Source organism: Lissotriton vulgaris, unplaced genomic scaffold (genome assembly GCF_964263255.1).
Source record: "Lissotriton vulgaris unplaced genomic scaffold, aLisVul1.2 SCAFFOLD_908, whole genome shotgun sequence".
NCBI classification, from domain to species: domain Eukaryota; kingdom Metazoa; phylum Chordata; class Amphibia; order Caudata; family Salamandridae; genus Lissotriton; species Lissotriton vulgaris.
Window position 1 is genome coordinate 682,826 of NW_028255349.1, and position 17,379 is coordinate 700,204.

At 46.0% G+C, this 17,379-nt stretch overlaps 1 protein-coding gene across 1 annotated transcript in view; it reads left to right on the forward strand.

Annotated features, from left to right (window-relative positions):
* SEZ6L (seizure related 6 homolog like) overlaps positions 1 to 17,379 on the forward strand; it is a gene marked incomplete at its 5' end in the record, with an annotated part of 799,882 nt that overhangs the window by 658,192 nt on the left and 124,311 nt on the right. The window contains one exon of the mRNA XM_086951928.1: positions 15,659 to 15,855. Within this exon, the coding sequence (XP_086808054.1) occupies positions 15,659 to 15,855 (197 nt within the window). The remainder of the gene's footprint in view (positions 1 to 15,658; positions 15,856 to 17,379) is intronic.

Genomic DNA, 17,379 nt, shown 5'->3' on the forward strand with positions numbered 1-17,379 from the left:
AGGCATATGGAAAACCTTTGACACATTGTCATAGAATTATCTTTGGGTAACCTTAAGCAAGTTAGAATTCAGTAAGAGCTTTGTAAGAGTGATACAATGGCCATACATTAAGCCTGGTAACTCTAGTGGTCATGTCCTACTTTTCAATTCCTTGAACACTGCCTTGTGGGCAGTAAGACCTACTAAGGGGTGACTTATTCATATTTAAAAGGAGGGTTTAGGCCTGTCAAAAGGGGTTATTTTGGCAGGCCAAAGTTGCAGTTTTAAAATTGCACAAAGAGTTTACAAATGGTAGGCCTACAATCATGTTTGTACTGCCACTATAGTGGGTGGCACAATGGGCCCTGTAGCCAACTGGTGGCATTCAGGCAGATGAGCCTAACTGTACTATGTTACATATACTAGCATTATACGGGTAAGTTAAACATACCAATCAGGCATATGGCAATTGCATGATGTGTAGAGGGGAGCAAAGGCACTGTACTGCCGGTTAGCAGGGGTAAAGTGCACTGAGCTCTACAGAAATCACAAGGCAAAATAAGGCACAATTCTGAAGGTACAACACAAAAAAATGGTAATTTCTAACACTTAGTACTATGTCTTCTGACATGAAGACACCAAGGCGGGCTCCTTCTATTATTATCCTAGGGCAGTCCTAGACAGCCAGGCTCCAGTGATAGTTGGGTAGAGGATCAGTTTGCACTCTGTCAGGTGGAATGAGAGCTCATGTAAATAGGGGAGTGGCAGAATGATTATTCCTCTTTGGAACAGGGGCTACTGGGTAGTTTTACAATAAGGCAAATGGTGATGCGAAAGGAGGTGACGCTGATAGGGAATAGTAGGGATTGGGTGATGACATTGCTACAGTCACTATCTAGAGCACTGGACAAATCTGTCACCTCAAATGTCATCTCCACAGAACATTCCTGAAGAAGAAGGCCCTGCTTGAAGTAGGCCCATGACTCCTGCTGAAAGAAGAGGTTGCATTCAAGGACTTAAGGACTCCTGGCTCCTGCGTGCATACATGGATTGCAAATGCTCTTCAAAGATCAAGTCGTTGGCCTCCTGTTTCCTTACTTCATGGTAAAAAAAAACAGTAGCACTCCTGACCCATTAGACCAAAGAAGACTGAACACTGCATGAGACCTGGCTAGATAGAGAATTGGTGCCTAGATGACTGCCCTGAAGACCTTGGGCTAAGGACTGGCCAGAAGGGGCTTTCCCAGCAGTTGAAGTAAAGTAGGAGCTAGTCATGTTTTCAACATCTCTTGGGCCATGACAAGGTGTTGAAGCTAGCCCAAAAGGTCACACCCTAGGCGAGCAAGAAAAACAGTTTTTTGCCACACTAGAAGGAGGTTCAGCAGACTTTGAAGATATGCAACCTTAGGGAGCCCTACCCAGCTACATCTTCTAACCTTGCACAGCTGGAAGATTTTAAAATCCAAAAATGCACCTAAATCCAAAGAGAAAACCTGGGACCAAAGCGATGCAGAAAATCTATCTGACCTGTGAAGCATCCTCATTGGCCGAGAAATAAAGTGTTGCCCAGCCAAAAGCTTTTAGCCCGCCATGAAAGTGTGGTGGTGAGGAAACAAACAGGGCTCTCCGTGGCCCCCTATTGCCTTAAGGGCCATGGAATGCATACAGGGGGGCACATGGTGTGCTTCCCTGTCTGCATGCAGTCCCCTTCGTGCATGGCATGAACTGCACAGTCCATGTTGTGCAAGAACGTGCTTTACCACACCCAATGTGGTGCTTTTATAATAGGCACTGCCATGAGAACACCAAAGGACCACCTGCCAGACCATGAGATAACTCATAATCTAGCGGGTGGCCGACGGTGAGGTTTGGCGGTTTATGGAGCAGGGCAGCGGCGTGGCAGCCCACACCACCAAACTCATAATAAGGCCCCAAGTCCAAAGAAAACTTCTGAGAACAGAATGACCTGCTTAGTGTATCTTACCTGCACTCCATCGCAATAGGTCTGAAGGTGCACCTAGGTCCCGGCCAACAGCAAACTCTTTTTTTCAATTACTCTTTACTTTTTCTAGACACTTTTTGCCTTAAATCATATCTCTGTTTTTCCTTACCCTATGTAAATGATCTTCGTGTCTACTTGCTCATTAGGTTTTTCTCTGTTTTTCCTAAATTAGGTTGGCCATTTTATTGTATTGCGTTGTATACTTTAATATATGTTGGTACTGAATAAATGCAACATGCACTTCTCCTGGGGTTGCCTACTACTTGTGCCATAGCTACTAGCTGTTTAGCAGAGATTCTCTCAGAACAATGTTTTGGCTTAATCTGATTGTGATTAGTAAACTTATAGGGATCACCCTCATAAATTAATGGCATCATATCTGACAAGTGGGCAAAAGTGTAATTATATGTGAAACACCATTACAGTGAATAAAATAATATAAGCAAGGTTTTCATATAGCACACATCTGGAACTCAATAATTCGAGGTGCTTTCAAATTTGACAAGGTGAATTATGAACAGTACAATAAAATTATTTGCGTATGATCACACAGTTTTGTTGAATGGGCAAACTCGGATTCAAGCCCAGGTTTACTAAGCATTGTGCAATTCAGCCACTGGACGGATAGATTATTTCTTCCCTGTTAAAACACCGCAAAACGATGATTTGTGATTGACTTTAAAGAGGAAAATTACTATATTGTGTGCAATTTAACTGACTTATAATATATAATTACAACACATATTAAATGAATATTAAGCTACAAAAGAAGTAGATCTAGAAAATAGTTGAACAGGAGCAAAATCACAAAAAAGAATAAATACTTTGAGCACATAAGGGAATCCAGCAAAAGGATTACAAAAAGTCATTACAAGTGACTTCTATATTCCAATGGGGCCAGTATCAGCAGTTACTGCCCCCATCAGAACTATAAAAAACAAAGGAGGTAATTAGATTAGCAAATCAAAGAGATTATGAAGATCCCAAAGCGTGTGTGCTGTGGGGTTAAAGCACTTCAAGGGGTTACCTATGAACTGCAGTTTAGCTGCAGTTTGAAGGCATACTTTTATTTACATGTTATGCATTCAAGCTCTAATTTCAGAGGAAAGTGCTCAAGTAGAAAGTAAACCTTGCTACTTTGATGTATGCCCATGTTTAGCATAATTGCCAGCGTCCCTTCTATTAGCAACTTTAGTTTTTCTAAGGGAATGAAAGACACAGTGCCATGTGAGGGTGAGCCAAATCCCATTTCCTTTTATATAGCAGGGCCATAACTCATGACCACAAACCTTGCAAGCACAGAGCTAACACAGCAGAGCTGTGCCTCAAGGGATGTAGACGGCAGAGGTTTTTATTGATGACAATAAGGCTATGTCTCAGACTATGGAGATATTTTATGTGGTTGCTGTTGACACAAAATAACCATATTGCAGGGGTTGTGCCGTCCTTCAGACAGCAGAACTATCTCACACGTTATACAGAACTTACTGGTTTTAATTTAGACAGCAGCAGTGTCCTTCACATCACAAAAGTCTTCCAATCAGTTTTAGGCAGCAGTGCTATCCCACAGGTGATATCAAACTCAAAGATTGGGCACTAGACAGCACAGATATTTAAAACATTACACAAACTATCCAAGAAGAGCGTCAATGCATGTGAGAAATTGGGTGGTTGGTTAAGGGGGATGAAAACCTACTCAAGCAACAGCCATAAGCCTTCTCAGGATGAACAGGTCATTAAATATTCCCCCTGAACCCCCCCCACACATTTTTGTTTTTTGTGGTTCTCAGGATGAACCACAAAATGTCACAAAATTAATGTGTGGCTAACCCTCTGGTAGCTTGGCACAAAAGCAGTCAGGCTTAACTAAGAGGCAATCTGTAAAGTATTTATGCAGTACACAAACAGAAATAGTGGGACGAGACAACACAAAAATATTCCAACACCAATTTAGAAAAATAGACTCAAATGTAGTAAATTATTTGACACCAAAATGACAAAAATCCAATCAGTAAAGTGGACATATGCGTTTGCACAAATTACCACTCATGGCTATCTGGTCGTGCAAGACTGTGTGAAAGTCACAAGTTCAAGCCAACTGCAATGAAGCATGGGCCAGATACAGGGATCAGGTTAGTCCTACTGAAAATCTAACTTCTAAAAGCAAGTGTGAAGAATTCTGTTCATGGTGGAGGAGGATGCGAGGAGCAAAGAGAGAGCAGGTCAGGCGTCACAGACGGTTTTCGCTGTAGCATAAAGAAAGATCCTGTTGAGCGTCATGGATGGTTGTTGCTGGAGATTCATGTCGATGGTCACCACGGGCTGCATATGCTGTGGCGCAAAGTGTGGATCTACCATCGCCAGACTTCTCTAGTGGTGGGAGGTGCAGGTGGCAAGATCTTGGTGTGAACAGGTCTGTTGGTGGTCACGAAGAGCCCAAAACTTCAGTGTTTCTCCTTGCCTTCAAGGAAGAGTTCAACCAATGTCACACCAAGAGTCCAGGACCTGAGGCGTATCTATTTGGAGTCAGGAACTCACTCCAGCAGAGGCCACCAGGGCTCAGGAAGGTCCAGTTGAAGGTTAGGGCAGCAGGTCAGCTGGGTAGAATCAGGGAGGCCTATTGAATTTGTTATGCCACTGCAGTTCTACCAGAAGGTGAGTCAGTGGACCCTTGGAGTCACTTGAGCCTGGCATGAAAGCTGCAGGTCCAGTCTCCCTTCTCAGCAAGCAACGTAGGCCTCAAGCAGCAGAGCAGCAGGGTGTCCTGTAGTATCCACAGGCTCAGGAGCTTTCTGAAGAGTGGATCTAAGGATCCAATATTTATACCTAATGCCCACTTTGAAGTGGAAGAAGATTCAGGAGCTTCCCCCTACAAAGGTGTCTGAAATGTTCTGCCTCCCTTCCCTTGTCCCAGTTTGTCTGGGGGCACAGTAGGCTATTGCATAAACCTTTGTTTGTGACAGTGCTCAATCTGTAAAAATAAATGTGTCATGAGGTCACTGCATCTTGCATTACCCTTTGCCCCTGCCAGCAATGCCAATGACAGTACCAACATAACTACTAAACATCACACTCTTACAGGTGTGCCAATTAAGACTATTCTAGGCCACCCAAACTTATAAGAATAGCTAGGTGGCAGGATCTTGTAACTTTTAATGTATATTGAATCAGTAAACAATTGTTGTTGTCATCTCAAAACTGCACAAACAGTGTCACCATGTAGTGGACTGTTATAAGTGCCACTGTCGACAATTAAGTGCAGGTCCCAAGCACTGGAAACCACTGGCTCAAATTAACCACTGGTGCATGAGCTGAGCCAGTGCCTTTGAAGTGCAAGTGCGGTAGGTAACAACTTTGCCCCCTATCAAGTCAGAGATCCTGTCAACACCCAGATCCTCCTTCGTGATACTATCTGGGACAAATGCACAAAGGCCTACCACACCCAGTCATGTGACCCAGGAACAGAGTGCAGGCCCCATATGGGTAGGACTAGAAAATGCCAGCTTTCTAAAAGTTAGAATTATGACTTAAAGTCTGAATTTACCATTAAAGAGTATTTCAAATTATGATTCCCTAGACACCAAACATGATTTTCCTACCTGCTTCCAATCAACAGTTATCACTCCTTAAATGTGATACTAATCCTTTATGGGTTCTGGATTAGCGTGGTACTCGCCAAAAGAGCGCTTCAACACCTCATCAGGGTAACAAGTGCTATATATATATGCAAACCTTTTTCCCTTTTCTATTCCTCCGCTATCCTGCTCAATCTAAATAACTGACTAATATCCACCACTCAAATTACTTTCATATTTGACTGTACTAATTCACCAATAATCCTTTATGGGTTCCAGACAGCTCTCGACTCGCCGAAAAAACACTTTGCCGCCTCGTCAGGGGTAAGAAGCGCTATATAAATGCAATTACTATACAACACAATACAATAAGGTAACCCGCTGTTATCAGATTGGAGGTAGGCCTCACAGTAGTGAAAAACAAATTTAGAAGTTGTTCACTGCCAGGACATGTATAACTTAAAGAGACATGTCCAAGTTATTAAATACACTGCACTCTGCCCTATGGGTTGTTCAGGGCTTACCCTAGGGGTGACTTACATCTATTAAAAAGAGAGGTTTAGGCCTGGCTAAAGGTTTACTTGCCAGGTTAAAATCACAATTTAAAATAGCACATTTGGGCTGCAATGGTGGGCCTGGGACTTATATTAAAAGGATATTTATGTGGGTGGCACAGTCAGTGCTGCAGGCCCACTAGCAGCATTTAATTTACAGGGCCTAAGTACCTGTACTACTACTTTACTAAGGACTTACACATAAATTGTATGTGCTAATTGGGTGCAAGCCAATTTTACAATGATTAAAGGAGAGAGAACAAGCTAGAGCGGTCAACCTCGAAGTTGGGGAACCAAGTTCGAGTTTCGGCACGGATGCTCAACATCCTGCAATTCCGGGCAAATCACGTAATCTCTATGTCCCTAACAAAATGAATCTGTCCATCTGTAAAGTAATTGGTGCACATGTAAAGTGCTCTGATACAGTTGGGTCGAGTGCGCGATATATAAAACTGTCCCAAAATATAAAACATTTGAGTGATATCTCAAGGCAGTATAGCTGATCAACCAAATGGACAGTCTGATTCTGTGCAGTAGTCTGCTATCAAAATGTATAATCCATTTATTTTATTAGAAACCCCGTGGTGTATGTGATATCTGCAGCATGTTTTAGACCATAAAACTATTGCTATTCTAAACAAAGAAAGCCTATGATCAAACTGTTAACCACAACTACAGCAAGACTATTGTTAAGCCAGGCCTGATTGTATTATCCTTCCACTTCCCCTGAACCAAACAAATCTCAAAATAAAGATCTGCAAGGCTCCAACCCCCTCGGGGAATGGCGTCGTTAGTGGCAGCCAAAGGGCCGACCCGGAGTAGGTCCACTTCCGGGTTAGGTGACCCGGAAGTGGACGCGGTTCCAGGACCAATAGGAACAAGGGACGGCGGAGCGCCCCGGAAGTAGTGGTAGGGCGCGAGGCATAAAAGCCCGCGACCAGCTTAGAGACCCCCTCTTTGTCCGCTGACCGCTCAGGAGTCGGACGTCTCCTAGAGAAGACATCGCGGGACCATCGCGTAGGAGTATACAGCGAGAGTTAATCCGACTCGTGATCTAGGTTAGCGGGCCTTGCAGTGTGTTATAGATTACGTTAAGCGTTTCATGCGTATTTTCTTGATTTGCACATTTGTTGTTGGGGGGGATCGCGTCCTCAGGTCTAGGGGGCGGGTGAGCGCTGTCGCTTTCAGCTCAATCTGATTCCGGGGGTACAGGCCCAACCGCGGCGCGGTGGGCCTAAAGGCGTGGAGTATCTACGATAAGTTTTAACGTTGTTTTCTTTAAGTGCAGGATGCCGCCGAAGAGGGCACCGAAGGGCAAAGAACCCGCAGCCAAAAATGACGAATACCTCGCCTTTACGGAGCTGCTGGAGTTTACAAGGGAAAAAGGCATGGATTGGGTACTAAAGAATATGAGAGACGGGGCTAGAGCAGATGCGAATTCTCAGGAAGAAAGGGGGAGAGGCAAAAGAGCGAAGCGTACCCCAGAAAAACTTAAAAGTGCGGCAAAAGGCAAGCGGCCTAGGCCGGCCGATTCACGACCAGCATCACCAGGTGAGGAGGAGGTGCCAGAGACAATTGACTCGAATTCAGGTACAGATAAAGACGTAGATGATACCGAAGGGCAGCACGAAGCGACTAGGCCCACGCATATAGGAGGGTTCCCCGTCACTTCTGTGGGGGGGTCCGGTCCGCAAGGTATGTTACCGCCTGTGGTGGCCCAACCGGGTAGCGGAGTGTCTCAAGTTTGGGTCCAGCCCGGGGGGGTCGCCCAGTTACCAGGGATGCAATTATATGGGTCGCACGGTCAAGCGATAGGTAACGGCCCCATAAGCTCGATGCTTCCTGCCATGGCCTACCCGACAAACGGTTCCCCCTTAGTGATGAATGCTTACTCTAGTTCGGGGGGCCTAACACAGGGCTCAATGGCGAACACCGTGGTTGATGTGGCTGGTCCCTCTAATGGCCAGATGCAAGGGGGGGCCGGGGGGCAACAAACAGGTCACCCTTTGCTAGCATTCAGCCCGTTAATGTTCGGTTCGTCCTCAATGACCTTATCGCCATCCGCGGGGATCACGTGGCACGTGCCAGCGGACATGAAGGAAAGAATACTCAGAGGTGAATATGTAGAAGTGTTTGACCTTATCAATGCAGGGGTGGCGGCGGGAAAGCCCAAAGGCGGGAAAGAAGGGGATTACAACCAAAAGAAATCGTGGGTGGAGTGGTCCATGAAGAATTGGATCACGGGATTTGCGATATATGCCGCTGTTATGTTAGAAAAGTATCCGATGCTAGGTCCACAAATGATGAGCTATATATCCCTGAATCATGGCGCGGCAACAGAGTTTCCGGGCCAGGGGTGGTTGAAGTATGATAAAATGTTTAGACAGATGAAAGCAGTTCACCCGGGCATAGCATGGGACCAGCGGGAGATCAATTTGTGGCACACAGTGTTCTATTCCGCCCCTTCAACGCCTACCCCTGTTCCCTCTACTCAGAATCAGTCCTTTCGGACTGACAAAGGTGTCGGTGAGAAAAAACAGGCCTGCTGGCAGTTTAATAGAAATGAGTGTACCAGGGGGTCTCATGTAGATTCAAGCACTGCTGTTCGTATTGCGGTGGAACCTCTCATCCCGAGGTTAGGTGTTTTAAGAAAACCGGTAACCCCAAGGAACAGTCCAACAACGTCGCCCCAAAGGGAAAACCAACTAAAACTCCCGACAAAGCTACCAACTCCCATTAAACGGCATGTCCTGACTCACCTCCTCAGTAAATACGATAACCTCGAGGAGGCTCAATTGCTACTCCATGGTTTTACAGTTGGCTTCCGTATCCCGTCTTCAGCCCTCCCTACCAATGTCCCGCCCCGTAATCAAAGCTCAGTGTTACGAAATATGGAGGCAGCGCGAGAAAAAATCATGAAGGAGGTATCATTGGGACGGGTTGGGGGTCCTTTCAAAGAGCCACCTACCCATAATCTGGTTTGCTCCCCGTTGGGTTTAGTTCCGAAAAAAGAGGAAGGTAAATACCGTCTGATTCATAATCTATCAAGTCCTCCAGGGCTATCGGTCAACGATAAGCTAGACCCAGACCTTTGCACGGTGAGGTATACCAAGTTTGATACGGCTATTGAGAAATTGCAGGCATTCGGGGAAGGAGCATTAATGGCGAAAGCGGATATTGAATCGGCTTTTAGGCTATTGCCCGTTCACCCCGAAGATACCAGGTTCTTGGGCTTCACATTTGATGGTAGCTACTTTGTAGATTTATGCATGCCTATGGGGTGTTCTATTGCCTGTGCAGTTTTCGAGACTTTTGCAAGGTTGCTGGAATGGGCGGTGGAGCAGTTTCTGACATCGGACAAGTCACATTCAGTAGTCCACTACCTGGATGATTTTCTGTTCATGGGTCCCGAAGGTTCCCAGTCGTGCAGGAAGGCCCTTCTGGGCTTCCAGCGCTTGGCTGAGGCTCTTGGGGTACCTCTGGCTGCGGAAAAAACCGAAGGCCCGACCACGTGTTTGACCTTCCTGGGCATAGAAATTGATACAACGGCAGGGGTGTGCAGGTTGCCAGAGGCTAAGGTGGATGCCTTTAAGGCCGCTATTGATAGCTGCCTGGGAGCAAAGAAGGTAACCTTACATCAGCTGCAAGTTCTTTTGGGCCAACTGAACTTTGCTCTGCGGGTCATACCAATGGGCAGGGCCTTCTCCAGGAGTATAGCGAGGGCAATGTCCGGGCTGCGGCTAAACACCACAGGGTGAGGCTTTCAGCCGAGGTAAGAGGGGATCTTCTGATTTGGAGAAGTTTTTTGCAAGATTTCAATGGCACGGTGTTGTGGCGAGCAGCTTGCTCCTCTAATACGGATCTTGAACTTTTCACTGATGCTGCAGGGAGTATTGGCTTCGGAGCTATATTCGGCCGAAAATGGTGCATGCAGCCCTGGCCAGACGACTGGTTAGAGCGAGGCCTGACTACTAACATTTCCTTTCTTGAGTTGTTCCCCATAGTGGTAGCCTTGCACTTGTGGGGGGATTTGCTGGCAAACAAGAGTATAGTATTCTGGTCGGACAACATGTCTGTAGTCATGGTAATTAATAACCAGAGGGCGACCTGTACTTGGGTACTCAGGCTGTTGAAAGAGTTAGTTTTGCAGTGCCTGAGCTATAATGTCCAATTCACTGCTAAACATGTCCCAGGCGTAGAAAACAAAGCGGCTGATGCATTGTCTCGTTTTAAGTTAACAGAATTCCGGGAGCATTGGCCCCAAGCGGAGACGTCAATGTCAGCCTTCCCAGCGGAGCTATGGAAGTTTGGTGCCCCACAGCTGCCGAGTTGATATCTGCATCCCTGGCCCCCAAGACTAAGAGTATGTATCAAAAGTCATGGGATTGTTATATGGCATACCTGAGGGGTGTGGGTGTAGCGGACATCTTTGCCCCTCAGAGCGTATTAGGCTTCATTGTACAGCAAAAAGAGAAGGAGAAGTTGGTAGCATTCATGAAAAGACAGTTGTCGGCGTTAGCATTTTATGCAGGGCTACAGGGGGTGTCTGATCCAACCAAGGACCAGAGGGTTAGAAGGGCAATGAGAGGTTGGGAGCGCTTGACACCTGGGGAGAAAGATTCCAGGAGACCGATAGACGTAGGGAAATTGATTAAAATCTTAGAGGCTCTACCGCTCGTTTGTTTTTCCCAGTATGAGACGCAACTATTCCGGGTGGCATATACCTTAGCCTTTTGCGGGGCGTTACGAATCTCAGAATTACTCCCGGCGTCCAGGACGGATAGGGAAGGGGGTCTAAGGTGCTCGGATATAATTGAGTCCAAAGGTGTCCTGAGTCTTAGAGTGCGGAGATCGAAGACGGACCCCTTAGGTAAAGGGACCTGGTTACAACTAGGTAGAGTAGAGGGAGAGCCATTCTGTCCAGTCAATTTGCTGAGGGTATTCCTCCAAGTCAGGCCCCAGGGTGCGGATGATAGATTGTTGATTCACGAGAGTGGGTTACCCCTTACCAGGTTCCAGTTCACACGAGTAGTAAAAAATGACCCTGGCAAGGGTCGGGGTTGATCCGGCCGATTTTACATCTCATTCGTTCCGAATTGGAGCAGCGACAACGGCTGCGGGCTTGGGTCTACCCGAACAGGTAATCAAGAGATTGGGTCGCTGGAAATCAGCATGTTATGAACGTTATGTCCGCCCGCAATTAGTCTAACAAATTGGTATCATTCGCTTTCTGTCCCCTTCGTTTGGACTCGGTCTTACTGTATCTCTTCATGTTTACTTTAGGTACCTCCCCTAAGAGAACCCAAATCTGTTGGTGTGGCCACTCCTTCATTCGCAGGGCCGGGGCGCACTTCGAAAAGACACTCAGGGACAGGGTGACCATGATGCGAGGTTGTGACCATCATTGGGTGGGGATAGGCGGGCAGCGCCTAGCGGACGTCCCGAGGGATGTTAAAACGGCTTTGGCCAGAGGCATGCCTTTCCCGGACGTATTCATGTTGCACTGTGGAGGCAACGATATGATTCCGGGGGGAAGGAGAGAAGTGAAGGAGTCCCTGTTCTCTACTCTAGCAGCAGTCAAAAGCATTTTTCCAGAAGCCATAGTACTATGGTCGGAAGTCATTCCGAGGCTCGTGTGGGCACGGGGCGCACCTATGAAAGCAGTGAACAGATCTATTAAAAGGTTGAACCAGTCGGTGGCGGAAATCCTACAGAAATCTAGTATAAAAGCGATTCGTCACAAGTTGATACAGACAGACAGGCCGGAGTTATACGCGGAGGACGGAGTGCACCTGTCGGAGGCGGGTATTGAGATATTTATAGAAACAGTCCTAGGGGCCATCTCCGAAGCCCTTGAGCGCAGGGGGGGGAGGTCGAGTCCGCCAGTAAGCTCCTCGCCCTGTGGCGGGGTTCCGGACAAGAATACCACGGGAACTTCTTGTCCAGTGACAGTTTTTAACTCTGAACAGGTTTGATAAATCATTATGGACTCTGGGCTGGCGGGAGACTTGGGGCTGACCTGCTGGTGGCCTTGGCTCTTCAGCCCTACCCCGGAGGCCACTGGTTGCCCAAGTGGGCGCTTTCCTCACCTGCGGCTCTGTTGACCGGAAGGGGGTTTAACGTTAAGGGAGCAGGTGATCTGGATTGTGGCCTGCTGGCGCAACCCTGAAGTCAAATGAAAGGCCCATTGGCGAATGGGCGGTAAATGTGTGTATATTGTATATAAGTGCAAGTTTACTCTTAAATACTGTGAAGGAATATTTTTACGAATAAATAAAGAGAATGTTGGGTCAATGATGTAATTGACCTGTGAACTTAATTTTAATAAACAAGCACACTGCGAAAAATCAAGCACGACTCCGGAGTTTGATGTTGAATTGGGTCCCTGTAAAGCATGCAGTGTGGAGGGGGGGAGAATGCACTTTGTCTGCCATCTATGCAAGGCGCCAACCCCCTCGGGGAATGGCGTCGTTAGTGGCAGCCAAAGGGCCGACCCGGAGTAGGTCCACTTCCGGGTTAGGTGACCCGGAAGTGGACGCGGTTCCAGGACCAATAGGAACAAGGGACGGCGGAGCGCCCCGGAAGTAGTGGTAGGGCGCGAGGCATAAAAGCCCGCGACCAGCTTAGAGACCCCGTCTTTGTCCGCTGACCGCTCAGGAGTCGGACGTCTCCTAGAGAAGACACCCACCCACCCATCCCCATTGATAAGGAGTCAGTTAGGGCAGTAGCGGGGTTCCGGACAAGAATACCACGGGAACTTCTTGTCCAGTGACAGTTTTTAACTCTGAACAGGTTTGATAAATCATTATGGACTCTGGGCTGGCGGGAGACTTGGGGCTGACCTGCTGGTGGCCTTGGCTCTTCAGCCCTACCCCGGAGGCCGCTGGTTGCCCAAGTGGGCGCTTTCCTCACCTGCGGCTCTGTTGACCGGAAGGGGGTTTAACGTTAAGGGAGCAGGTGATCTGGATTGTGGCCTGCTGGCGCAACCCTGAAGTCAAATGAAAGGCCCATTGGCGAATGGGCGGTAAATGTGTGTATATTGTATATAAGTGCAAGTTTACTCTTAAATACTGTGAAGGAATATTTTTACGAATAAATAAAGAGAATGTTGGGTCAATGATGTAATTGACCTGTGAACTTAATTTTAATAAACAAGCACACTGCGAAAAATCAAGCACGACTCCGGAGTTTGATGTTGAATTGGGTCCCTGTAAAGCATGCAGTGTGGAGGGGGGGAGAATGCACTTTGTCTGCCATCTATGCAAGGCGCCAACCCCCTCGGGGAATGGCGTCGTTAGTGGCAGCCAAAGGGCCGACCCGGAGTAGGTCCACTTCCGGGTTAGGTGACCCGGAAGTGGACGCGGTTCCAGGACCAATAGGAACAAGGGACGGCGGAGCGCCCCGGAAGTAGTGGTAGGGCGCGAGGCATAAAAGCCCGCGACCAGCTTAGAGACCCCCTCTTTGTCCGCTGACCGCTCAGGAGTCGGACGTCTCCTAGAGAAGACACCCACCCACCCATCCCCATTGATAAGGAGTCAGTTAGGGCAGTAGCGGGGTTCCGGACAAGAATACCACGGGAACTTCTTGTCCAGTGACAGTTTTTAACTCTGAACAGGTTTGATAAATCATTATGGACTCTGGGCTGGCGGGAGACTTGGGGCTGACCTGCTGGTGGCCTTGGCTCTTCAGCCCTACCCCGGAGGCCGCTGGTTGCCCAAGTGGGCGCTTTCCTCACCTGCGGCTCTGTTGACCGGAAGGGGGTTTAACGTTAAGGGAGCAGGTGATCTGGATTGTGGCCTGCTGGCGCAACCCTGAAGTCAAATGAAAGGCCCATTGGCGAATGGGCGGTAAATGTGTGTATATTGTATATAAGTGCAAGTTTACTCTTAAATACTGTGAAGGAATATTTTTACGAATAAATAAAGAGAATGTTGGGTCAATGATGTAATTGACCTGTGAACTTAATTTTAATAAACAAGCACACTGCGAAAAATCAAGCACGACTCCGGAGTTTGATGTTGAATTGGGTCCCTGTAAAGCATGCAGTGTGGAGGGGGGGAGAATGCACTTTGTCTGCCATCTATGAACATTTAGCATATTCCCATTAAGCTGACCTTAACTGAAAAGAGAGCCTTGTGCTCTCAGCCTTCTTTGATCTACAATCCCACTGGGTTCTTTGAGCAGGCTGTCAAAAGGCTGGGGTTTTAAAAGAAACTATAAGATTAGTGCAGAACTTAAATAAAACAATGTAGCGAATAAGAACTGCAGTAATTAAAACTAAGAGACTGGAACAAGGCATGAGCTAAGGGCTTTCCCACACTGTAATAGAACCTCCTTGATCGCACGATGGGTCAATTTGGGGAAAAGCAATTCATTGACCACCAATCATTAGAAACTCCCCTCGTGGGTCTCTGTCTGGTATCTTTTCGGTAGTCTGTCTTCAGCCTGTCACTTGGGGCAACCACTGCATGATCACAATTTTGCCCCTCATATCATGGCAATTACTTTTAATTGCAGCTTTTAACCATTTAGGAGACAGGAGCTGCCGTCAAGGCATTTTGTGATTATGAATGCAGCAATAAAGTTCTGTTTTCTATTAAAGTCTTTCATCACTGCAGTCACAGCCCTTTGGTAATACTCAAAGGTGAGGTGGAATCCTGACTCATTAATTAGGTTTTCTGCAAATCCTACCAAATGGGAATTTTGCGCTGTGGCAGATTAGTAAATATGTAAAGTGCAAAAATATCCACGGGTTGAGTCACAAATGCAATGCAAAAATTGCTTCTTTCTATCCAGCATGGCTTCCCTCCTTCCCTTTAACAGCAGGATATTGGTGTGTCTTGTGAATTATCCTTAACCCATTTTCTAGTAAGCTACTTTTACGAGGTCCTTTCTGATCAGGACAACATATCTTCTTTTAGGTGACTTGCATTTACTAATAAATTAGTGGAAATCCGTGCGCATATTCTTGTGTTTAATATTTTTGATCTTTAAGGGTCCGATTCTCAAAAAATGTTTCACTCCTGTGTTGCATAGAGATGTGAGAATGGCTTCTTTTACGATTGTAAATAATGATTTATATACACTCTAAGGTGAACTAACACTCACAAAGGTGAACTAACACTCACAAAGTGATTAATCCTCATGTATAATGATTAAAATCTCATGAGAAAACTAAACCTAACACAGGAGCAAAACACAATTACTCACGGAAAATATTCTGTGAATCTGGCTTGGAAAGCCAGGTGTAATTCACAACAAAGTGCCTGCACTTGATTTACATGGAACAGGGGGTGCAGGAACACCATGTTTAGAAATACAATTTCCGGCCATTAATACCTGCCTCCCTCCCACCCCAGCATGCAGTTATAAGTTTCAGGCCTAGAATTCATAGCTCATAATTAAAACCTGCGAGAGAAGTTTTAATTATAGAAATAGCTTTCTGAATAAGCCTCAAGCACAGATCAATAAAATAAAATGGTGCTTGTGCAATTTGTCTCCTGAAAGTTCAGCGAACATTAATGTTACACCTTTCATTTGTCCTTCAGGTTGAACCTCAGCAACAGCGACATGCTCACCGTGTATGACGGCGAAGAAACAACATCGCGGATCCTTGGACAGTACGTCGGCAACAGTGGACCACAGAAGCTCTACTCCTCGACGCCTGACCTTTCCATCCAATTCCATTCGGGTCCAGCTGGACTCCTCTTCGTCAAAGGGCATGGATTTATTCTGAATTACATTGGTAAGCTCTAGGTATATTTAATTTGCAGCGGTGTAGCTGATTTATTAAATCAATGGTCAGTCAGAAAGGTCACTGAAGGTCACTTATGGTGAAAAAAAATAGATGTGCTTTGCTGCCTGCTCAATAAACAGCTGCAGCCATTAGACTTTAAGGCAAACTTTTCATTCCAAGCTTTGTCAAAATATTTATGTGCTGCAAGGGTGGATATGTTGTAATTCCTTGTAGAATTGTTCCTTTTTTGAACTACTGCAAATAAGTTTGTTGGCTTAGGGAAAGCTGGCTAGTGACTAAAAATGAGCTTATTTACAAGCAACAATATTTAATCAGACTAAATACTCATTACAGCCTGTGTCCAGAGTTCATGAATCCAGTAGTCCATTTATTAAATTACACAAAAAAGCAAAGGGATGGTTTTATAGCTTCTCAACAGGATTCAGGAGCTGTTCGGCAGAACGTGGGCTCTTGCTCGACCACACAGAAATCGAAGTCCATCGGTGGCCTGGCCGCATCTGATATGGAAATAGCTGTATATCTTGTGAGTTCTTTTTACCTGAAGGATAACTAATCCTCATTTCTAGATTAATTGATTCCATATTGATTTTAGAGTGCGTACAAGGCTCTGAGACGCTATTGGGCTACATAAAAATTCGAAATGAGATGTACATTCCTTGAATCGGTTTGGCAGATCTGTACTTCTGCAACTTTAGTTTTAATGTAAACATCTCTTCGAGGGGGGGTGTGGGGGGGGGGGCGGCATTCTGTTATATTCCCGAATTTCAGTATCACCTCGATGCGCTGTCAGGGGATGCTTCACTGCTCTTTACAGCTTTGTTGTAATAAATGGAACAGTGGGGTGTGAGCAGCTGATAACATTTTTAATCCATCTTCTTTGGTATGTACTGCTATTTTTAGAATTTACGTGATAAATTGTTCCATAATGGTGGCATACCCGTTCATTACTGCATGGGCCGTTGACTCCAGCTCGGTTAAGATTTGTCTTTCTTTCCTCGATGGCTTGATTCATTTCATTTTCCAATCTTTATTTCGGCCATTTGGCCATAAAAGATACACAATACACATATACAATCACAGATAAGTCAGTTCATAAAAAGATAAAACCATTGGAATGCATGTGCTCGAAATGCTATACAAACTATACATCTAAAAAAAAAAAATATATATATATATATATATATATTTTTTTTTTAAGAGGGACCCAGCGCCTTTAAAATACGGTTACGCGTATGCCAAACATTGGTAAGAAATTTTGTTAATGAGAAAACAGTTGGGCCAGAGACATCAGATTTTAAAATCCTGTACATCGGTGCATATTCCCTGCAGCCCATATTCCTTATCAGCGGGAGGAGCCAGTATTTTCTTGCTACCTTGTAGGCTGGGCAGAAGAAAGCCACATGCAAGTCAGTTTCCTCCGTAGCATCACAAACCGGACACTGCTTTGTGGTGGGAGCCGATGACCAGGTGCTTGTAAAAGACCGGAAGGGCAGTGTGCCGTATCTCCATTGG